At 51.3% G+C, this 24,189-nt stretch overlaps 1 protein-coding gene and 1 non-coding gene across 6 annotated transcripts in view; both read right to left on the reverse strand.

Moving 5' to 3' along the window:
• Fam178b (family with sequence similarity 178 member B) overlaps nt 1–24,189 on the reverse strand; it is a 100,350-nt gene that overhangs the window by 41,382 nt on the left and 34,779 nt on the right. For all 5 annotated transcript variants that reach the window (XM_040270763.2, XM_040270761.2, XM_040270764.2 and 2 more), the window contains exons 7-9: nt 23,383–23,488; nt 20,508–20,592; nt 1,830–1,944 (exon numbers count right to left, since the gene is read on the reverse strand). In XM_040270763.2, the coding sequence (XP_040126697.2) occupies nt 1,830–1,944; nt 20,508–20,592; nt 23,383–23,488 (306 nt within the window). The remainder of the gene's footprint in view (nt 1–1,829; nt 1,945–20,507; nt 20,593–23,382; nt 23,489–24,189) is intronic.
• LOC120885164 (small nucleolar RNA SNORA33) lies at nt 6,409–6,548 on the reverse strand. Its single transcript, XR_005727667.2, has one exon. It is a non-coding gene; the product is annotated as a small nucleolar RNA SNORA33 (small nucleolar RNA).

The raw sequence follows: 24,189 nt of genomic DNA on the forward strand, positions 1-24,189 counted from the left end.
TCATGGTCACCAGCCAATCCTCCAGGACAGCTTGGAATCCTCCTGGGGGAAATGGTGTCAACGGCTGGGTTAAGGTCTGGGGTCTGTGAAAAGGAGGCAGGGGGTCAAAACAGCATGTGTGGGCATGAGACCACACAGCTCTGAGCTCTGCCCTAGGACAGCACGGCTACCTGGGCCTGAAGAAGCTGGAGGCCTGCGTGCTGGGGTTTGTGGAGCAGTGCCGAGATGATGTGCTTAAATGGCAAGAGTTCAGAGCCAGGTAGGTATGGTGGCACATGTCTGAAATTCCAGCAGCTCATGAGGCTGAGGCAGGAGGATCAAGAGTTCAAAGCCAGCCTCAGTAATTTAGTAAAGTCCTAAGTAAGAGAGCCTATCTCTAAATAAAATATAAAAAAGGGCTGGGGATGTGGCTCAGTGGTTAAGTGCCCCTGAGTTCAATCCCTGGTACCAAAAAAAGGGCCACAATTCTAACGCCCACCTGCCCCCTGCGGCCTCTGGAGACAGCCGAGTTGCTCTGCAGTGTGAAGGGCAGGAAGCAGTCACACCTTGGCAGAACCAGTAAGAGAGGGGAAGGGGAAAGTGGCTTTGGAGCGGGGAGTCTAACCTGGTGGTAGATGGTTTCCAGGGCTACCTCTCACTTCCCAGGGGGAGCTCGGGGTTCATCCAGCAGTCAGAAGTAGCTCTTCTGATCCCCTCCACTGGTCTCCCACTCCATGTGCATTTGCTTTTTGGAGTGAAATTCAAATTTCCCCCATTCATCTGAGACAGGGGTGTGACTGAAGCTCTGCATTAGGAAGCAGCAAGTGGCTTCTTACACCAGATACGGACACCGAGCTCCGGGGAGAGGGGCAGGAGCGCAGGCTGGCACACGCGTGGGGTGTTTCCAGCAGAGCTGAGTGCAGCTAGCTTGGCAGACAGTTACTAAATAGTCGTAGAGCAGGTTCTTAAGGAAGCGCCTGCTTTTCCTGAGGAGGAACATCTCCAGTCAGCCACCAGTAGCCAGGGCGAGGCACCTCCTGGGCCAGAGGGACTGTTAGCTGGATGCTTGGCGGGAGCTCCTCAAAGAATCCTCCAGGAAGCCATATGTGCCAGGATTTGTAGAACAACATCATAACACTTTTACAGCCTGGATGTGGCCACTATCTGCTGATGACAGTTATGTGCGTATTGTGTGGCACTGTCCCTGGAAGGGACAGTGCACATGCAAATTAGCATCACCGTCCACCAACTACCACACTCAGCCCAGGCGCAAAGTGGGCACACGAGAAACAAGAGCACTGTCGGGGCTGGGGATGTGGCTCAAGCGGTAGTGCGCTCGCCTGGCATGCATGCGACCTGGGTTCAATCCTCAGCACCACATACAAACAAAGATGTTGTGTCCGCTGAAAACTAAAAAATAAATATATAAAAAAAAAGAGAGAGCACTGTGGAAATGACAGGGAAAACTGCCTTGCTGTGTTCCAGCTGCCGTCAACACTGGACCCACCAAGAGCCCTGGAGCAAGGCTTGCGAGATGGGGACACGTCTGGGGAGCTCCCAACCATCCGAGAAGTCTGGGCTCCACCAGAAGGTGGGGAAGCAAGGTCTCACTCAGCAAGTGGCTGAAACAAACACTTGATGCATCAAGAGGTGAGGCTCACCTACCCCATTCTCCCCAGACCTGAGGCCGGGCGCATGGAGCACACACGCCAGCCTTGGACAGATCCGAATTTCCAGGTGGCATATGCCACTGCTCTGAAGCTCCCCACCCTGAGGGCTAGAGCCAAGCCCAGTAACTGGTGATCAGAGGAAAGACAGCAGAGGGGAAGGGAGGAAGGGGAGGCACCCACCTGCTGCCATGCTGAAAGGGCCCCAGTGGGTACAGGGCAGGGTTGTGGGCTCCCAGGCTGTGGAATGCCTCCATGACCTCCTGCAACGAGGGGTACCACAAGCGCATGTCTTCATCTGTCAGGACAAAGGAGGGCAGAGAGTCGGCTCAGAGAGAGGAGGGAAAGGCCCACTCCTCTCTCCAGAAGGCTGCCACAGGGATGTCTGGCGCAAGGCAGCCCCTTCCTGCTTCCTCTGGCATCACAGGTGTTATCATCAGACAGGAAGCAATGAATGGTTTCCGGACACTTGCTGGAGCTCTGTGAGCCTGTGCATGCTTTATCAGTCTTCAAGGTATGGCTACAGACAGGTGCAAGGGCTGAGGTGACAGTGCCCTGAGCATCCATGCTAGGCAGCCATTGGGTGCTTAGCTGCTCACAGCTAAGTGACACAAGGAGTCCTGAACCAAAGGCTCCGAACCTTAAGCTTTAGAGGACACTAGCCTCTAGTCAGGTATGGCGGCATCTGCCTGTGATCCTAGCCACGGGGGAGCCTGAGGCAGGAGAATTGTTGAGTTTAAAAAACAAAAAGAAAGAAAAGGCAATGCTAGCTGCAGTAAGCCCCGGCCCTCTGCCACCAGGGATACAGCCTGCTGTGGCCTGTCACTGCCCTCACTGTCACATCTGGGTGCTCCCTGGGCCTCTGCCTGCCAGCAGCATGCCTTGCTGCCCTGTCTTCTGGGCAACAGTGGCCCACGGGTACAGTCTCTCCGCACCAATTTAACAAGACACGCAGGACAATCTGCCCAAATCAACACAGATGGAAAGTTGTGTGTACACAGCGCCTTTTCTCCTGTCAGACCATTTAAGGGCACTGTCACGGCCAAGGGAGTAGAAAAATAACAAACAATGTGGTCAAGCATATCTTCCAAAGATGGCCACGTCGAGGTGGCCCATCTCGCACCACGGCTCCCCCCGCCCCCCTCACCAGGAGGCAGCGTCCACAGCTCCACCCTGCCGGCCACTCCTTCATGTCGTCTTACTCATCAATTCCCTGGCTTCTTGCCGGCCTCTCACCACTTGAATGCAAATTCTAGGAAGGCAGAGGCCACGTCTGTGTTGGTCATCTCCATGTGCCCAGGGCCCAGAGCAGTGGCCAGGGCACAGGGGAAGCTGAATAAATGAATGAGTGAACAGATGACAGGGATCCCAAACAAAGCACAACCTAGTTCTTCACAACTAAGAGGGGAGCTGTAGGCAGTCACAGGATGAGCTAGCAGTGTTGAGGACATAGATGTTGACAAATGTTACACTTAACAATGGACAAGGCCATTGTCAAGACCCTGGCAGGCTGGGCTCAGAGCCATGAGTAGTGCTCTGTCAAACCACAGCCGTTTCTGGAGGGTGAGAGTTTGGGAGAGTTCTGCCTTCAGGGCCCACTGTGTGCAGAAACTAGCCAGGTGTGAAGGGTCAACAGGGGCCCAGGGGAGACCCTGACTTCGGACAGCTCACAGCGCAGGAGGGAGAGGAGCCAGCTAGGTGAATGAGCACGAGTGAGAGTATCTGCAACCAAGGCAGGAGAAGGTTACAGAATGTGCTCAGAGGAGGGGGACCTGATTTTTGGTGGACAGCAGGAACAAACAAGGCACCTGTCACAAGAGAGGGGAAGGACATTCCAGCAGTGGGACAGACTTGATGAAGGCAGAGTAGCATAAAAGAGTGGCGGGGCAAGACCAGAGACAAGCACCAGGCACAGAGCAGGGCAGGCCAGGCAGGGCCAGGGCTTCTGCAAGGACGACCGCCAAAAGAAAGCTTCCTCCACTCGGGGGTACAGCGAGCCCTGCCTGCTGTAGTCTGGCAGACAGCAGAATGCAGGCCCAGGGGCTCTGAGAACAGTCTAAGGACATTTCTTTTTTTTCTTTTTAATTTTAATATTTATTTATTTAGTTAGTTTTCAGCAGACACAAAATCTTTGTATGTGGTGCTGAGGGTTGAACCTGGGCCGCACACATGCCAGGCGAGCTCGCTACCGCTTGAGCCACATCCCCAGCCCTAAGGACATTTCTTCAACAGACATGGAGTGCCTCTTTGGAAATGTATATGGGTCAGGACTCACCAACAAGCAATCAGACTCTCGGCAGAGAAAGAACTTTCTCATTTGTTTTTTCCCTTTCGTGACAATACCTCTGGCCTGCTGCACAAATGAGCCGGGAAGAAGGAGGTGTGCAGGGCACAGGGAGACCATTACCAGAGCCTCTGGGACTCACGTAGGTGTGTGCACACACTCGGGTGGAAGACGGACACACATCACCCCCAGGGGAGGCCTCTCTGGGCACACCTCCTCCCACACAGGTGTGTGGCTGCTGCAAAGCCCCGTGAAGGGCGTAGCACCCACCTACCAGAGCCAGACTCGGAGCCTGGCGCTGTCCCCCTCCCCTCTCCCCCACCCAGTGATCACTCTGCACTGTAGAGGACCCTGGCCGACGTGGGGCAGTTTCAGAGGAGGTTGCCCAGATGCCCTGGGATAAATCAGTCCCCGTCAACAGCCCTGGATGTTGGTAACATGATGACAGGAAAATCCCACCCCAGAGCCCATAATTAACGCTGTCTGTAAGTAGGCCATGCACTCAGCTTTTCCTCAGCACTGTTTGTCCCAAATGAGAAATTTCTGGAGAGCTGACACAGAAGGAAACCCAGACGTGAAGTGGCCAGGCCCCGCCCCCTCACTCAGTTTCTCCCACACAGCTCTTCTGGAGGAGCGCTGGGCCAGTGCCTGGGCGCAGGGCCTTTTAAAATGCCAGCGTAGGCAGCCCCTGGCAGCTGGGCTCTGTCCAGAGGCCAAGACTGAAAGCAGCCTTTAGGTGCCTCTCCTGGGATGGAAGTGATGTTCTGCTGGGTAAAGAAAGCACCAGGTGGGCTGGGGATGTGGCTCAAGAGGTAGCGCGCTCGCCTGGCATGCGTGCGGCCCGGGTTCGATCCTCAACACCACACACAGAGATGTTGTGTCCGCCGATAACTAAGAAATAAATATTAAAATTCTCTCTCTTAAAAAAAATATTAAAAAAAAAGAGAAAGCAACCAGGCCTAAAATAAAAGCCACCTTTTCATCTGGGTTGGGCAGGAAGCTACCTGACCACTGCTCCAGGCACGGTGGTGCGGAAGGGCAAATCCACACTCATCCCAAGAACCTGCGCTGGGCCCAGGGCTCCAGGCCTGGCTCCCTGCTCCCCTCCCTGTGCTCCCCTCCTTGTGCTCAGCTGGGGCTCCCGCAGGTGTGTGGCTAGTAGGCAGGTCCGAGGCTGCAGGCCTCTGGTCTTATCCTTCTTGAGCCACCCCCAGGGGACACAGCTAGAAGTGTAGGGCTGGCTGCATTAGAGGGCCACGAGGTGCTACCTGCAGGGTCCTGAGTCTCTGTGGCCACCCCTGACAGAAGGAGGGAAGGTTTCCATCACTTTTTCATTTTTTTTGCAGTGCTGGGGACTGAACCCAGGGTTTGCCATGTGAGGCAAGTGCTCTACCACTGAGCTACGACCCTGGTCCCCCATTGGCCTTATGCGGGGAAGGGGCTGGTTCCTGGAGGAAACGGGGCTGGCCTCCAGACTGAGTCCTGATCCTCCAGGGGTGGGGGGCTCATAGCAGTCACTGGAGGCCTGAACTGTATTTTGTATCGCAACTTGATTCCTGAACTTCCCTTTGTTCTTAAATTGACACTTGGTCAGTGAGCTTTAGTTTCATTTAAAATGTTTATTGGCGGGCAGGGGCTGGGGCTGTAGCTCAGTGGTAGAGCGCTTGCCTAGCAAGTGTGAGGCACTGGTTTCGATTCTCAGCACCACATAGAAATAAATAAAGGACCATTGACAACTAAAAGAAATATTTAAAAAAAATAAAATAAAATGTTTATTCATTCCCAAATGGGAACTGAACTCGGGAGCTGTTCTAGTCCTTCTGGGACCCAGCAGAGAGCAGAGGTGACAGGGTCAGTGAGGGACACACCACACACGTACATCTCAGGCACATTCTGGCCAAGATGGCCCGGGGGCAGGGGGACACTGGAGCAGGCCTCCCTAGGGATGCGGGTGACAAGGCTGTAGACAGGAGAAAGAGCCTCACAGACCAGACGGAGGCCAGGGGTTGCATGCAGGAGCCCAGGGGGCGGACTGGGGAGGTGGAGGCGGGGTGAGGGGGACAGGCAAAGGTGAAGGGCAAAGGGAAGCAGAAGGTCTGAGGATCTATGTCCTCAGTGAGAAGGCAGACCTGCACCAAGCCCTTTGTAATTTAGTCGTGTGTGTGCCATGCTAGGGATGGAACCAGGGCCTCACCCGAGCTGCGGGTGCTCTGTCGACGAGCTTCACCCCAGCCCTCGAGTCTGTTTGTTTTTTCATTTGGTTCCACGGATTGACTCAGGGGTGCTTGATCGCTGAGCCACATCCCCATCTTTTAAAAATTTTATTTAGAAACAAGATCTTGCTTAGGGCCTCACTAAATTGCAGAGGCTGGCTTTGAACTCTCAATCCTCCTGCCTCAGCCTCCTGAACTGCTGAACTACAGGTGCATGCCACCACACCTGGTTTCAACTCTGGGTTCTCCCCGCCTCCCCACTATTTGTTGTAGCCATTTTCAGGTACCTTAATGACCTTAATGACTTCAGTGTCCTTACGACTTGTTACATGGCCTCACTATTGCCAGCTTTTTCTAAAATTTCTGCAGAAACACTTGCAGGTAAGCAGATTCACCACCTGGCTAGCGAGTCTGGGTTTTAAAGCCATATGCATTCCACCACCTGACCTTCAGTGTCAGGGCAGCACAGGGCGCCGCGTCCTTCCCGACACCAAGCCGGTTCTTCCAGGGGGATGCTTATGAATCCTGAACTGGTCCCCGTTCTTGGTCTCTCCCCTCCTTTTCAAGCCCCAAACCTACATTCTTTCAGAATGTTCTGTTTCCTCTCTGTCCTACCACTAGCTCCGCAGGGTCTTGATTTCCCCTAGTCTTCCCACTCACCCTGAGCCTCAGGCCCTCCCTTTGTGCCCTGCTCTGCTGTTACCCACCCTACACTCCACCCCCAACCTGGAGGCCCTGGCCTGTCTGTTCCTGAGACAGTGTACCAGGGGAGGCCACCTCTCCTCTCTCCTGGCCTCTGTAACTCACACCACTGCTGGTGTCAGATGACACCGTAAGTCTTGGAGGCCCCAGTGTGCAGGATAGAGATGCACTGCACCGACCGGCCCAACTCACACCTGCTGGAATTAGGTTAGGCTACACAGAGCCAAAGAACAAAATAAAAAGCAAAACCCACTGGGGTTTAAAGAGACTAGGATTTTATGTCTTTGTGATTAAAAAAGAGGCCTGCAGTGGGGTAGACCACACTTGGTGCAGGAACAGGACTGCGCCTGCAGGATCTTGGTGCTCATCTCTCTGCTCTGCCATCTTGGCATGTGCCTCCTGTGCTCCAGGTCATCCCATGGTCCAGGATGGCTACTGGAGGCCCAGCTATCACATCTCAACTCCAGGCAACACTTTTCCACTTTGCCACCTAAAGTATGCATTCCTGGATTATTTATATGGATGCAAGACCCCTCTGTGTGACCTGGGACTTAGTACCAAACCACCTTCCCAAGTTCAGAAAGCAAGAATCTGAGACAGATTTAGACACAACCAAAGAGTTTGCCAGCAGTTTCCTGAATGGACAGTCGACTCCAGTTCTCTCACTGTGCATTTGTGAGCCTTAGATTTTTGGACTATAACTCATCTCTGGAATAAAATGAAACAGAAAACACCAAATGCAGGCAAGGATGGAAAGCGATGAAAGTTTTCTTTCATCGCTGGTGGAAATGTCCACTGGTCCATCCACTTTGCAGACAGCCTGGCAGCTTCTCAGAAAGCTAAACACGCTCTTACCATAAACCCTGGCAACTGCACCTGAAAACTTAGGTCCATAAAAAATCTGCACGAGATTTTTTTTTCAGGGGTTGGGGAGTGCTGGGGATTGAACCCAAGGGTGCTTAACCACTGAGCCACATCTCCAGTCCTTTGTTATTTTGAGACAGGGTCTCACTCAGTTGCTTAGGGCCTCACTAAATTGCTGAGGCTGGCTTTGAACTTGCAATCCTCCTGGCTTTAGCCTCCTGAGTTGCTGGGAATGACAGGTGTATGCCACCTTGCCCAGCTGCACATGAATGTTTATAGCAATTTTATTTGTAATGATCAAAAATTGGAAGTAACCAGGATGACTTCCAATAGTAAACAAACTATGGCATCAGATATTATTCAGCAATAATAAAGAAATGAGAGCCGGGTACAGTGGTGCACACCTGTAATCCCAGCTACTCAGGAGGCTGAGGGAAGGAGAATCTCAAGAGTTCAAGCCCAGCCTCAACAATTCAGTAAGACTCTATCTCAAAATATATTTTAAAAAGGGCTGGGGATGCAGCTCGGTGTAGAGTGACCCTGGATTCAGTCCCAGGACCAAAAACAGAAAAAGGAAAAAGGAAATAAGCTATGAAGACACAGAAAGCCAAGGAGGGACTTGAAATGCTCTTACTGAGTGAAAGAAGCTGCTTGAGAAGCTACACACTGCACAGTTCCAACAGTGGGACATTCCAGAAAAGAGAACCATGCAGAAACTTAAAAAACGCTGTGGCTGCCAAGGACTGGGTGGGGGTATAGATGAGATGCGTGGGGAGAACCCAAGGATACTTTTAGGGTAATGAAACTTCTGTATGATACAGGAATGAGGGGCACGTGTCAGGACATCTGTTAAAACCCACAAAACTGCACAACCTAATTTAAGCCACAGATTTTAGTTAATAGTGACATTAATATTGTTTCATCAATGATAACAATTATTCACACTAACATAAGATGCTGACAACAGGGGACACTGTGGGTGGGGGCAGAGGGGGTCATGAGAACTCTATGTACTATCTTTCGAGAAAGCTGAAAACTATTCTCGAAAAATAAAGGCTGCTGCCAGGTGCGGTGGTGCCTGCCTGTAATCCCAGCGGCTAGGGAGGCTGAGGCAGGAGGATCATGAGTTCAAGGCCAGACTCAACAACTTAGGGAGGTCCTAAGCAACTCAGTGAGATCCTGTTTTAAAATATAAAAAGGGCTGGGGATGAAGCTCAGTGGTGGGGCACCTGCCTGGCATGCAGAGGCCTGCAAAGCGACAGAAGAGGCCGCTCCACACAGTGCCTTGGAGGAGGAGTGGACGATGGCAGGGCAAGGAACAGTGGCCTTCGTGCTCTTGTGCTCAGGAATCAAGGACCCAGCTGAGAACCAGCATGTTCTGGGATCACCTGGGGAGCAGACATGACCGCTATCTGTGCGCCACTCCCAGCCTGGCTTGATTACGTGTGGCCTAGGTTTTGGAATTAAAAAAAAATTCCCAAGTGATTCAAATACCACAGCCAAGCTCAGGTCCCGCTGAGCTAAGGAAAGCTGTGGTCCTCCCTCTGGAACAACACGCAGGACATGCTCAAGTGGTCTGGCAGGTGATGAGTCTGGTGGGGTGGGCGTCAATTCATGGAGCTGACCTCAGCACCCTCCCACGCCCAGAGCTCCAGGCTTTGCACCTGAGACCAACTGTCCATGGCCCGGGAGCCCAGGGGTTCCAAGTCCCAGCTGCTCATCAGTGTCACCTGGGGAGGTTTTAAAACCCAGCCAGGCTGCGCCTTGGAACCATCTCAGAGGACAGGACCTGGCATCAGTACTTTGTAAAGCTCAGCCACAGTTAAAAATTGCCATGGCTGGAAGCTGAGTCCTGGAGGATCTACCAGTACCCTCTCTTTGGGGTCTAAAGGTCATATCAGAAGCACTCTCTAGCTGGGTGCAGTGGCGCACGCCTGTAACTCCAGTGGCTCTAGAGGCTGAGGCAGGAGGATGGCAAGTTCAAAGCCAGCCTCAGCAACAGCAAGGTGCTAAGCAACTCAGTGAGATCCTGTCTCTAAATAAAATACAACATAGGGATGTGGCTTTGTAGCCGAGTGCCCCTAGGTTCAATTTCTGGTATATTCTCCCCCCCAAAAAATGAAGTGCTCTCCAGATGGGCACGGTGATGCACACCTGTGATCCAGGGATTAGGGAGGCTGAGGCAGAGGGACTGCAAGTTGGAGGCGAGCCTCAGCAACTTAGTGGGGGCCATAAGCAAATTAGGGAGACCCTGTCTCAAAACAAAACATGAAAAGGGTCTGAGGATGTAGCTCAGTGGTGAAGTCCCCGAGTTCAATTCCCAGTACCAAAATAAAATGAAAAGTTCAAGTCACATGAATTTGCTGAGGCTGGCTTTGAACTTGTGCTCCTCCTGAGTCACTGGGATTATAGGCCTGTGCCACCAGGGCTCTCCCTCTCATTTCAAAAGGTGTGTTGAGAGTCTTGAGCGAAAGAGATGAAATAAGCGCCTGTTATTGCCTGTCACTCTCACACCCCCGTGAGAGGTCTGTGCCCTGGGCCAGACTCATACCCTGCAGCTCTTCTCAGCCCTAGGTGGGCATCAGGAGCACTTATGAGTTTTCTAGAACTCCTGGTGCTGGGAGTTGAATGCTCCACAGGCACTGAGCTGGGGTAAAGCAGGAGTGACTGCCCCATAGACCAGCAGGCTCACACCCTGCCCTGGGAAGACCAGACTGCACATCCCAAGCTTGGCCAGCACCACAGTTCCTCTCCGACGATCCACACAGGACAGGAGCAGCTGATGTCTGCTGCAGGCAAACACAGGCTCTGTCCCTCACTCCTTCAAACAATGACTGCCAAGTCCTGAAGTGCACCTGCCTCACATCACTGCCAGGAACCCAACAGAAGGTCAGAACTCCAAACCCCACAGAGACATGCTCCCTGCCCTGGAGCCCACAGTCCCAGGGAGAGGCAACTTCAATCATAGGATGCACATATCAACTGCAACTTGGGCCACAGAGGGCAGAAGGTGGAATCTGAGAGTAGAAGAAAGAGGAAGGGATGGAGTTAAGAAGGCAAAAGACAAGTTGCTGCTGTGGGGAGGGAAGAGAGCTTCATAGGTAGAGGAGTCCTTTAGTATGTACATGCCAGGCCCTGAGGCAGGAGGAATGAGCACAGAGGCAGTGAGGCTGAGCACAGTCAGTGAGAGAAAGTGTGGGATCTGATGAGCTGGACAGGTGGCGTGGAGCTCGTGAGCATTTCTTCTGCTTTCCAGGCCCTGATTATCTGTAAAATGGGGTCACAATTGTATCTACTTGTTGGAAAAAGATCAAATTAAACTCTCTTGAATGTTAGCTATTATTTTGCATTAAGTCATTTTTAATATCATATCTGACAATAATGTTTTAAAAACAAAGATCAATGATGAAGTGAGTTACTGTGATCACTGAATTCTAATTTCACACTTTGAAAGGGCCAGGCCATGTGAATGACAGTGCCCAGGGAGCCCAGCCAAGGGGTCTCCTGGGTGGTCCTCCAAGTGGTTTCCTACCCATTTGGGTCTACACGACGTTCTCATGGTAGCAACAGGGGATTAGGAGTGTAGACCTGGATCCCAACCAGCCTCTCTGGGCCTGGACCATGGAACTGGCCCTGGCCTGTGTGTGAATGGAGCGTTCACATAAGTGCTCCATGTGTGGGTCGCCCTCACTCCACCACCAGGGAGGTGCCATCTGCTAAGGAGGGTGTCAAGCAGCCCCAGGGGCAGCTGTCCACATGTGGGGCCTCCACCCAGGAGCCTCTCTGAATGGCACACTTCCTGCTACCTCTGCGGGAGGCTTCCCTGACCACGTGAGCCAGGCAGACGCAGTGAGGTGAGGATGCCTCCTATAAGATAGTGGTGAGCACAGAGTGTCCACCAGATGTGCAGATGGACGGACTTGGGCTATCTGAAACCTTCTCCAGCTGACATGGTGGTGCACACCTGTGATCCCAGAGGCTTGGGAGGCTGAGGCAGGAGGATGGTTCAAGGCCAGCCTCAGCAACTTAGTGAGACCCTGTCTCAAAAAATAAAAAGAGCTGGGGATGTGGCTCAGTGGTTAAACACCCCTGAGTTCAATCCCCAGTATAAAAAATAAATAAAAATAAAATTAAAAAAAAAGCCTTCTCCAAAACCAAAAAGAAACAAAAAACCAACTGTGTGAGAATAGGCTGTTATAGAATAGCCAAAGCAGAACAACAGAATTTTTTTTAATATTTATTTTTTAGTTATAGTTGGACACAATACCTTTATTTTATTTATTTATTTTTATCTGGTGTTGAGGATCCAACCCAGGGCCTTGCAAGTGCTAGGCGAGCTTTCTACTGCTGAGCCACAACCCCAGCCCCAAGAATGACAGAAATTAAGAAGTATAGAGAGTACGGGGAAGGTTTGTGCTAGCTCCTGTGGCTGATGTAATGATTTCTGATTCAGAGAGAATAGACTTCTGATCTGATAACAGCTGTTATCATCTGCACACAGATCAGGCACATCAACCCGTCATTTCCTCCAACCCTGAACACTCTTGAGGGTAAGCACTGGCTCTGAGTCTCCCTGTGGCTCCATGCTGCTGGGGTTCCCAGGGGGTGACTGCCACGAATCCTGTCTCTTCCCCATCTTCCCCAGCCTATGTCGTCACCAGTGACACATCCTCTCATTCCCATGGGATGTCTCTGCTCAAAAATTCATGAGTCACCCTAGAGCTCCAATCCCAGAATGCTTGGCTGGCCTTGAAATGTTTTTGATTGATAATAAAACTATATAAACATGCTAAGAGTTGAATGTACTAGATGTATATTATATGACTTATACTTAAAAATAACTAAAAAGCCAGGCATGGTGGCCCTTGCCTGTAATCCCAGTGACACAGGAGGATGAGGCAGAAGGATTGCAAATTCAAGGCCAGCCTCAGCAACTCAGGCCCTAAGCAACTCAGTGAGGCTCTGTCTCAAAATAAAAAATACAGAGGGCTGGGGATGTGACTCAGTGGTAAAGTGCTCCTGGGCTCAATTCCTGGTACCAAAGGAAATTCCCCTCAAAGAAAACTCAAATCCCTAACTAAAATCAAATCATTGACTAATTTGAATCAATCAGTTAAGGAAGAAATAATACTAGTTCTACACAAATGCTATCAGAAAATTGAAAAGGAAGTATCTGTTCTCATCCCAGTCTATTAAGTCAGCATTACCCTGATACCAAAACCAGAAAGAGGAAATTACAGATTAATATCCTTCATGAGCTTAAATGCAGAAATTTCTATAAAATTAAGCAAACTGAATACACAAAAAAATTAGCATGACATGACCAAGTGGGATTTGTTCCAGAATGCAAAAATAAGTGAATAAACAGTCAAAAATCAATTGATCTAACTCAGTATATTAAGAAGCTAAAGAAGAAAAATGATTTGATCATCTCAATATCACAATCTCCATTTCTGATAAAAATTCCCAGCCAAGTAGGAGATGATGGAGGCTGCAGCCGCGGTCAGCGAGCAGCACCGACCACACTGTGGGGTACTGGCAAAGACCCGACGACAAGAGCAGGCCAGCGCTACTCGAAGAGCACCAAGAAGGAAAGGAGACGGGGAGAAATCTAGCAACAGAACTGCAAGACTGGCAAGTGAGCCCAGAGCCCCAGATGAGGGTACTGGAACTCCAGGGGCCAAGGGAAAAGCGTGGGGACCAAGGGACGAAGAACAAAGCATCCCAAGACCTTGCTAAGGAGAATGAAACAAATTCATTCTCAGAGCTGAACTTCTCGCCCACTTTCAGAGTATCCAAAGAATGTTCTGGCAGAGTCAGTCTGTGACCTGTATCCCTCTCCTCCTCCACAATACCAAAGGCCCAGGATGGAGTGGGGGAGAGGCCAGGCGGTGTCTCCGAGGCCAACAGGAGCATCTCCCTGTGTTGGGTCCTTGCCACAGGCTCCCAGGGCACTGCTCCAACTCAGGGTCAGCAGCTCTATGTTTGTTAAAAAAACATGAGGCGATTTCTCTCAAGCAGTTAACTGCCCAAGAATATGTTTGGTTTCAAAATCAAATGCTACCCTCCATGCAAATAAAACTATTGGAATCAATCAATAAATGAGTCCGGCAAGGTTTCAGGATGCAAGGTCAGTATGTAAAAACCTGTTGTGCTTTCACACACTGGCAATGAACAACCTGGAAAGAAATTAAGAAAATAATCCCATCTATAATAGCATTAAAGCAGTCAACTCTCCAGGAATAAATCTAAGAACTGTAACACATGCATACTGAAAACTACAAAGAACTGTTGAAAGAAATTAAAGACAACCTATATAAATGGAAAGACATCCCATGTTTGTGGACTACAAGGCTAAATGTTATTAAGATGGTTCTAGGGTTCCAATATGTACCCCTAAAGTCCATGTGTCGGAAACCTGTCCTCAAGGCCCATGCTGAGAGGCAGAGCCTTAAGAGGCAAGACTCCTCATGAAGGCAGCGCTGCTGCTGTGGGCAGGGTCAGTCATCTCAGAAGTGGATTCCTGAGGAAAGCACAAATCTGGTCTCTTTCCCTCTTGGACAAACTCTCTCGGCATGATGCCTCCACCAAGTTAGGCTGCAGCCAGAGGTGGTCCCTCGATCTGGGACTTCCCAGCCTCCAGAACTGTGAACCGAATAAACTTCTTCTGTTGATAACTCCCTAATCTGTGAAATTCTGTCACAACAGCACAAAACAAACTGAGACAGATGGCAGTATCACCAGAGTTATCTACAGATACAGGACAACCAAGATCAAAACTCCAGCTACAGAAACGAACAAGCTGATCCTGCAATTCATACAGAAATGCACAATATCCAGCACAGCCAAGCAGCTTTTAAAAGAATAGCTGGAAGACTCAGACTTCCCAATTTCAAAACTGACAATAAGCCACAGCAATCAGGAATGTTTGGTACTGGCATAAGGACAGGCATACAAATGGAAAGGAACTGAGGGTCTAGAAATAAACCCTCACATTTATGGTCAATCGTTTTTCAACAGGGGCTCCGAGATCTTTCTTCCGGGTAGAAAGAAGACTTTCTTGAATAAGTGGTGGTAGGACAACTAAATATCCAAATGCAAAATAATGAATCTGGACTCTCAGCTCACATTGTGAGGAAAAATGAACTCAAAACGCTCACAGACCCAAACTGATAAGCTAGGAAACTTGAAAGAAAACAGACAAAAATCTTGATGAGCTAGGATTGGGCAATGGTGTCTTTAAGTTTGACGCCAGAAACACAGGCCACAGAAGAAAGAAACTAGATAAACTGGACTTCATCAAAATTAAAAGATTTTTGTGCATCAAAAGACATTATCAAGGCAGTAAAAAGACAACCCACAGAATGAGGGAAACTATTTGGAAGTCAGGTATTTGGTATGGGTCAGTATCCAGAATACACACAGAACTCCTGCAAGTCAATGAAAAACCCAGGAAACAGGGATGGTGGCTCATGCCTGGAATCAATCCCAGCTATTTGGGAGTCTGAAGCAAGAGGATCCCAAGTTCAAGGCCAGCCTCAGCCACTTAGCCACTCCCTGTCTAAAAGTAAAATAAAATAGCTAAGGAGCACATGAAAAGATGCTCAACTCGTCAGTGTGGAAATGAAACTCCAAACCACTGAGACAGCACTTTACACCCTCTAGGGTGAGAACTTTCAAAAAGATGGATGACAGCAAATATCTGTGAGGAAAAACTGGAACCCCCAAGTGTGCTGTTGGAATGTCAAATGATACGGCCACTTTGGAAATCAGCCTGGGGATCCTCAAAAGTTAAACAATGAGCTACTATGTGATCCCACAATTCTTCTCCTGAGACTAGACTGGACCAAATTGAAACCATATGCCCAAACACCTGCATGCAGGTGCTCATAAACTCACAATCACCACGTGTCTGTCATCTGTTGAGCAGATCGGCACAATGTGGTCACCTGTGCAATGGAACCATAGTCAGCCCTGAGAGGAATGGAGTGCTGGGACCTGCATGGACCTTGAACACACCTGGTTGAGAAAGCGGCAGGATACCAAAAGTGCACGCTCCATGACTCCCTCTATGGGAAGTGTCCAGAAGAGGCAAATCCACAGAGACAGAAGGTGGACCAAGGCTGCCAGGAGCTGGGGAAGAAGGGAATCATGGGCAGGGGCTGCTGATGGGAACGAGTTACTTTGGGGGGGGTCATGAGAATGTTCTGAGAATGTGACAGTTGAACTCTGTGGAAGTACTAAGAACCACAAAATTACACACTATAAAAGGATTAACTGTGTAGTATGTGGGGGGAAACCCCCACAATTCCACTGTGGTCTCGTCAAATATTATTAAAGCTTCCCTGTGCCTCAGTGGCCCCTGCGTTCTCCGCCCGTCCGCTTTCTAGTATGTTTGGTGGCGGTGCTTGGTAGGACCTTGCTCTTCTGGAGCACAGGCTCACTGGGCGGAGGCTCCCTCTGCTCCACCCGCCCCACTCTGCCCTTGTGAGGAAGCCCCCTCTTCCTGCTTCTCTTCTCTTTAAGTCAACTAGTTCTAAGAGGAGATTTCACGTCAACATCTGTATTTAGCTGTGGCATATTCTGCGGGCTGCTGGTCCAAGAGCCATATACACTTCTTCCCTGCATGGGAACCCCAGTTTTGTGCCGGCGTCGGCTCAGGGCGAGGAGAGTGAGTCCACCCCGGTTGAAGAGCCATGTTATTCCATCTGCTTCCACAGAGATTGGGATAAGAGTGACTACTGCAGAAGTCCAAGCTCTGAGCCACAAGCAACAGAAACAGGCCCTGACCATTTCAGCAGAAATCAGGTTTATTACATACCAGTGGCCAGTTTACCATAAAGCTAATTAGCCAAGGCTTAGGCCCCTCACTTGCATGGGCCCCAGTGAGTACTCTAGGGTAGGTAGGGAAGACAAGTTGCAATCAGGAAGCATCTCTACATGAGCATTTCTGGAAAGTACCTGAAGAGGTCTAGGAGAAAGATCCCAGAGTCCAGGATTTGGGATGATTTTTTTAGTCATTCTAAAGAAAGGTTTACTTTTATTCTGAGTTTTCCACCTGATAATTTAAATGACCTAAATGTTGCCAGGTGTGGTGGTACACTCCTGTAATTCCAGCTATTTGGGATGCTGAGGCAGAAGGATTACAAGTTCGAGGCCAGCATCAGCAACACAGGAAGTGCCTGCCTCAAAATAAATAAAAAGGGACTAGGGACTGGGAATGTAGCTCATTGGTAGAGCACCTCTGGGTTCAATCCCCAATACCAAAAACAATCCCCACTACCAGACATTACAATGACGGACAAAGGATGTGAAGGAGCTGTTATAACTATGTTTGAGATACTCAAGAAAATATAACTACCCCTTTCTGTCTAGGGGAACTGATTCTAGGACTTTCTGCAGGTCTAAGAATGCTCAAATCTTTATGTAAGATGGCATAGTATTTGTATACAAACTAAGTACATTCTCCAGTATTCCTTAAATCATCTGCAAATGACTTATAACACCTAACACAATGTCATGCCATATATGTAACTGCTACACTGTACCGTTTGGGGATTAATTCAAAAGCTAAACTTTTATATATTGGAAAGGAGGCTGGAAAATCGAGTTCCTTGGGTTCTGCCCTGGAAGAGCAGGATTCCTGAGGATGAAAATTCTTCAGATAGAGCCAGGATATTCAAATGCACCAACAGTTGGAAAATATGGGAAGTATCTTTTAAAGCTTGTGACCCAGTTCTGTCACAAGCTAATGAAACAAAATGGAAAAAATGTCCTGATAAAAAGAAAAAGGTATGCAAAATGATAACCTCATTTCTACCTTGAATACTGTTGTCTCAGGAACAAAATGATGCTTGGGGCCATGGCAGCTATTTTGCAGCCCTGAGGGGAAGTGGTGGAAGGGGTGGACACATAGGCCCGAGCCTGATGCTGAACACATCATGGACCCCACCCCCACCTACTATCATGTGTGATAAGCTTCATCAGGAGTTTGTTACTGAGAGGCAAAGCAGATCCTCACTAAAACATAACTTCTCTTGAAAACAGAAAGATCTGGTGATACCAGATCCACACTCATGTGTACCAATCCCGGAGCAGACAGCCTCTTTTGACAGGGAAGAGCTCTCTTGCCTTTGCACTCCCGCAGGCAAGCGGGTTTACCATCCTTGCCTCCTGTGTCTCTCCAGCCACAGCTCTGGCACCCCTCTTCTACAAGGCATGTCCTGATTCCTGCCACTCCACGCACCATCCCGGCCAGCTGGAAGTCACGTGTCCACCCTCCTGAGTAGCTTGTTTCATGCCATCCCGCTGGACCGTGCTGTCCCAGGACAGCAGTCATGTCTCCTTCATTCCTTGATCTCCCTCTGCATCCAGCAAGGTGCCTGCACACAGGAGACCCTCAGCGCACCTCTGCCGAATAAATGGCTGCATAGTCCCTGCCCTGAGGAACGGCACCTGGGACGCTCGTTCTCTGACTCACCCTGACCTCAGCACCAGTGAAGCGGGCCACTTCTCAACCAGGAACCTGGTCCCCACCCCACCCCTAGCACTACTGCACCTCGGGACAACCAAGCCCCCAGCCTGGCACTGCAGCAGGTCCCTGACAGTCACTGCTCTGAAGGTGGGTCCCAGGTCTATCCTTCGCCCATCAGCTCTCCCTGACTCAGGAAATAGGTTGAGACATAAATGCTTGCATAAGAGCCTCCCATGACAGCCACGACAAACCACAGACAAGGAGAGAGTTTTACACGAGAAAAGTCAGGCTGACTTGAAGACACACACACACACACGCACGCACGCGCGCTCCCACACACAGTACAGTAGAGGGAGAGGCAGCCCCGCAGACACCCTGCTGTGGGCAAGTCCTGAGGAGCAGGACATCCCCCTGCACCCATCCTGGACCTAACCACCCCTTAGAGATGGTCCTTGGGCTGGAGCTGCCTCTCAAGAGAGGGCCATGTGCTTAGCATGGGCAAGATCCTGGGTTCGAGCCCTACCGCTGACCTGAACCTCCACCATTTCTAAGCATGTGGTATGACAGGGTTTGGAACACTGACGCTGGCAGGAAGCCATCGAGATCATCTTCCCAACTGGAGCTCTGCATCTACTTAACAATTCCCATCTCCTTCTTTTGGCCCCAGGCAGCCTCCGTTTCACATCCTGTCTCTACGAATTTGACTGCTCCAGGGACCTCATGTGAGTGGAGTAAGAGGAAGAGGCACTAGGCCTTTTAAGAATGGCTTATTTCAGTTAGCACAAGGTTTTCAAGGCTCATCCACACTGTACCATTATGACAGAATATCTTCCTTTTAGAGGTTGAATAATATTCCAGTACACACATATACTGTATTTGCTTTATCCGTTCCCCCATTGATGGACATGTGGGTTGTTTCCACCTTTCGGTTCTCGTGAACAATGCTGCAGTGAATATCTATCAGTCTGCAAATCTCTACTCGGGTCCCTACCTGAGTTATTCCATGGACCCTGCCTCTACTTGCCCTGAATTGTTGATGATCCTAATCTCAGGCATGGAATTCTCTAGGCCAATCTTTATCCTCTTGGGCGAGGGAAGAGAATCCAGATCCGGCTCTTAGGTGATATCCACAGGAAATGCTCTGGAGTTGGAGGAGCAGGGGTGAGCTGACCAGGGGCTCAAGAGCTGCTTTCTGGCCGCTCCTGACAGAGGGTGAATCAGGAGAAATGGGACGAGAGGCGGGGATGTCCCCGCCTCTGTGGAAGAGACGCTTGCCTCTGCAGGGAGAGGGCCAGGACAGGGAGGCCTCTGTTCCTGAAAGGGCAGGCATGCCGCAGAGGCGGCCCCAGGGCCCCAAAGGGCAGCCCAGGCTGCAGGGGCAGAGGTTAGGAAAAGGGAAAGGGTGAAGACTGCTGCTCTTCAGAAGACCTCAGTCAGGCTTCCCTGGGGGAGGGGTGGAGGCGGCTGAAATGCTCCAACTGACAGATGGCCCCCAGCTCAGCCACCTCCTAACGCAGAGAAGCACAATACAGACCTCTCACAGGGCTGGGGCTGACGGTGTGCCAGGCTGCAATCTTGGCCTGAGACACCGTGCGTGGTCGTGCTTTGGCAGGCAGGTGGGCGACTATGGCTGGGCAAAGGCAGGGTCTGGGCACTCGCAAATCCCTCTCACCATCTGCTTTAAGCAACTTTCAACTGGTTACTTGATATTTTTTGGTGCCAAAGTGTCTAAGTTCAGGTACCAACGGCAGACAAGCTGGGAAGGGAGCAAAGACACTGTTTCTGTGGACTCTGAACTAAATACGCCCCCAATTGCCACCACCGAGACACAAACGAGGCTCTCACTGCAGCCTGGAGAAATCCAGGGCTCTGGGAACGCCCATCAGTGGAGGAGGGCTGTGGAGGGGCTCTTTGGCGCACTTGCCTTGGTCGCCCCCGCCCCAGGGGTCACCCTGATTTGAGGCAATGCTCCTGGAACCCTCCAAGGCAAACTTGGACCCTTGCAAGACCTTGGAGGTAAGCTGTCCCCTTAGACCTGGGGCCTGCCTGGTCTGAGCCCAGCTTCCTGGACTGCTGTAGGACCCCCAGGGCCTGTGAGGTCAGCCTGAATTTCCACAGTGACCTGGATCTGAAACCAGATCAAGGTGCCAAAAGCCTGTCAACTCAGCTTTTTACTAGTGCTGGAGCCAGAGCCAAAGAGCCTGATGTCTCCACCTTGGGTGACGCAACGTCCCCACCACTGGGCTTCAGGGACACCCAAAGTCTTGTGTTACACAAGCCTGAGAGCTCAGCTACTCTGCTCCGCCCTGCATCCCAGTACTGACCAGACTGACAGAAGAGCCCATCCACACTGAGATCCCACAGGAGGGCGAAGGCTCTTGAAGAAGTTTCTGGAGGCCATGTTAACAGCTAGGGAAGGAAAAAAGGTTATTCCTGTGGAGTAACTGCAGCAAAAGTCTGTTCTTCATATTAAATAATGCCACTTAGTCCTCACAAGTTTAAGTGGTAGAGGATACTGTTGTCATTGCCACCTTACAGACAAGGAAATCGCACTCAGAGACATCAACAGCTCCTCTAGGGTATGCGGCTAGTAAGCAGGAATGTGAGGACTGAGGCCCAGGGGTACATGCATGTGACCTGAAATCTCCTTCCACATGACCTGTGTGGGGTCTTGGTCTTTTTGCCCTCATTCCCTGCAGTCACAGCCATGTCCCCTCTAAGGCAGGAGCCAGTGGAAGGGAAGAGAAAGGGCTTGTAAGCACTGGCCACAGTCAGCTGTCTGATGACAGCGTTGGCCCTGCTGTGACTTCAAATCATGTCCAGGTCAGCACTTTAACTTATCTGGCTTGGTTCTGGCTTGGTCCTGGGCACTGGGCACAGATCTTCGAACAACTAAGGGTAGTTGCCCGCCTAACTCAAACTCACTGGGGTCCTTACTTGAATGCCCCTTGAGCCCAAGAGCCATGTGCTAGGGATTTAGGCCATGGAGAGAGTGTGACATGGAAATGAGCAATGGAGTGCCATCCAGTCTGGGGACACAGGGACAAGGCCAGGCCTTGGCTGGTGGGGCTCCTGCATAGGGCTGCTCAGTGCTGTGGCAGGCACTGTGGATGCTCCCCTCTGGGAACTGAGACTCTTGTTCCCACAAGGACCAGAGGACCCTGAGCTGAGGTCCTCTGGCAGTGACTCTGTAGGACGTGCCTGACCCAAAATCACGCCCCTCTCCAAGGGCAGCCTGCATCTGCTAACTGGCTAGTGCTGGGCCCCTGGCCTCCACTGGGACAACTCTAAATGGCCATTAGTCTCAGGCAGCCTTGGACTGTGACTGTCAGGCATCTCTCCTGCAGTTCACTGCCTGCTGCTCAGCACTCTGCCAGCCTGCCACTGTACCCCCTCACAGTAGGGTTCCCAGGAGAGCTGCCCAAAAAGCCTGCAGAAACTCGGCCGCAGAGCCTCGGCCTCGGCCGTCCTCCTTTCCTTCCTTCTTTTCACTATTTCAGAACTGAATGTTTTAACATCTCCCAATAAGAATATAAACTTGCCAAGGGTGAATGCTACCTACTTCTGTCCACTCCCTGGAAGGCCTGCTGGCAGATGCACATAAGGCCCAGGGATGAGCTCATGGAGGTCAAGAGCACTGGGGCCAAAGCCTGGTGACCAGGGCCCACAGGACACCAACAGAAGGCCCTGGGAAGGGGAAGAGGTAGGCACTTGACTGAGTCCTCGTGAGAACTCAGGATGTCCTCAGGAAGCAGTTGAATGCACAGAGGAAGTAGCTGACCATCCCAGCCCCTAGTTCTCAGAATGGAGCTCACATACACACGAGTCCAGCCCTGCTGCCACTGTACTCATCCAATTGCCTGTGAAGGGACAGGCCACTTGGCTTCTCCTAGGCCAAGCACACTCTCCTTCCTGGGGATTCCAATTTGGGAATAGGACCTGGCCTTACTTGGCCATGGAAACTGGAGGAGAAGAAAGTGACCTAGGATCCTGCCCTTCCCTGACCCTGGCTCTAGCTCCTCCTGAGGTCCAGCACATCCCTGCCCTGGGATCCCCTACCCCTGTATCTCTGTAAGGAACCCCCAGGGTTCTTTGCCCCTCCCAGCTGAAACCTTCCCTAAAGTGCATGAGTGTGGAGGTACCCAGTGCCCCCAGAAGGCTCCCAGGTCCTGTGTGCCACTCACTGATGGGCTTCAGTCCAGAGGAGACACGAGGCTTTGGTTTCTTCTTGTGGATGACGCCCAGGCCCTAAGCAGAGCGTGGGGGTCCCACAGGGCAGGGTGGTCTGTAGGACTTACTCATTTAACCTCCACATGGGACTACAGGCTCAGTATACGTACAGAGCTGATGCCAGGTGATTCACCCAAGGTGACACCCGCAAAGCAGTGCCAGAGCCTGCACTTCAGCTGTCGGCCACAGGGCTGAGTCCTCGACACGCCCCCACCTTGGCCCAGCAGAGGTGGGAAAAGAGGCGGGGAGGGTTCTTCCATCCAGCTGGCTGGCCGAGGCTGGGGGCTCAGAGCCTTGTGAGGACTGAGCCTTGTGGGAGGGTGCTTCACAGGGTGTCGGGGCCACACAGGGACCCTCTGTGGGTGCTGCCTTAGAGGGTCTCTTTGTGTCTCCCAATGCCCAATTGTCACTCTGTCACATACTGTGCAAGGAGCAGAGAGAAGCTGCGCAGACGGGGTCAGAGAATAATGACCACACTGTTCCCTGCTCTTCATCCGCCATCCCCCCAGGCCTGGGTTAGGGATGAGGGCAACAGCCACACACAGGGGCCCCAGGAGCTGGCACCCTTCTCCTCTGAGGCAGGGAGGAGCACCATGCAGGACCCCAGAGCAGCAGTGAGAGCTCTTTCTGGAAGGCGGCCAGGCTGACTGGGCTGAGGCGTTCCTTGAATAATCCACCCTCATGGTGGCTCTGATTTACAGCTGGGCTCCAGGCTCCAACTGGCAGCACTGGGACCAGCTGGAACTTGTGACCTGCCCATCCCCAGACGGGGACAGCTATGGGTGGGGCCTAAGGCCAGGCAGCATCCTCCTGCCCTGCATTCAGATCGGGGTTGGCTCCAGGGTGCTCTAGTGCTTCTCCCTGACCCTCAGGCAGGCGAATTGAAGCGGCTGGTCCTTCCTGCCTGCTGGCCTATGTGCCATGAGGCTGCCGCGCTCCTGCCACCTGGTGGCAGTCTGTGTTCCTCACCTGGAACAGCCACTGGAGCAGAGGCACCGGGCAGTCAGAGGTGTGCAGGTACAGGTTGCTCAGGAGGCCATTGTGCAGGAAGGAGAGCTGTTGTGCCACTGGGGAGCTGTGGAGACGGAGAGGCGAAGTCAGGGGAGGCTCCATGCAGGCCCAGCAGATTCCTGCAGCAGAGGCCTGAGGGGCACCTGTCTTGGAGACATGAGGCATGCTGGAACACTAGGGACACATGCTTTAGAGTCCATGACACGAGGTGCTGTCTGGAAAACCACCTCGCCACCCCCCACAACCGCCATCATCAGAACTACTTGCCTTTCTCCAGTGTTTTCCAAGGATACACCTGTTTTATTTTATTTATTTTATTTTTTTGAAGATAGAGTGAGAGAGAGAGAGAGAGAGAGAATTTTAATATTTATTTATTTATTTTTTTTGGCGGACACCACATCTTTGTTTGTATGTGGTGCTGAGGGTCGAACCCGGGCCGCCCGCATACCAGGCGAGCGCGCTACCGCTTGAGCCACATCCCCAGCCCCCACCTCACTGTTTTAAACACAGGAGTGGGCAGTACAGTCCACCCTTTCCATTTGATGGAGGGGAAAACTGAGGCATTTACCAGGGGTGGGGAAAGGATCTTGGTGAGGTGAGGCAAGAATGGAGGAGTCAGGCTTCTCCACCTGTGGCTCAGGGCTGCAGAGGGCAGGCAGGATTACCCACAGGCCTCTGGGTTCGGTTACACAGAGCATTTCCTCTCCATCTTGTATTTTTTTTTCCGACACAAAGGAGACACCTGAGAGGATGGGAAAATAACAG

This window comes from Ictidomys tridecemlineatus, chromosome 12 (assembly GCF_052094955.1).
Source record: "Ictidomys tridecemlineatus isolate mIctTri1 chromosome 12, mIctTri1.hap1, whole genome shotgun sequence".
In the NCBI taxonomy this organism is placed as follows: Eukaryota; Metazoa; Chordata; class Mammalia; order Rodentia; family Sciuridae; genus Ictidomys; species Ictidomys tridecemlineatus.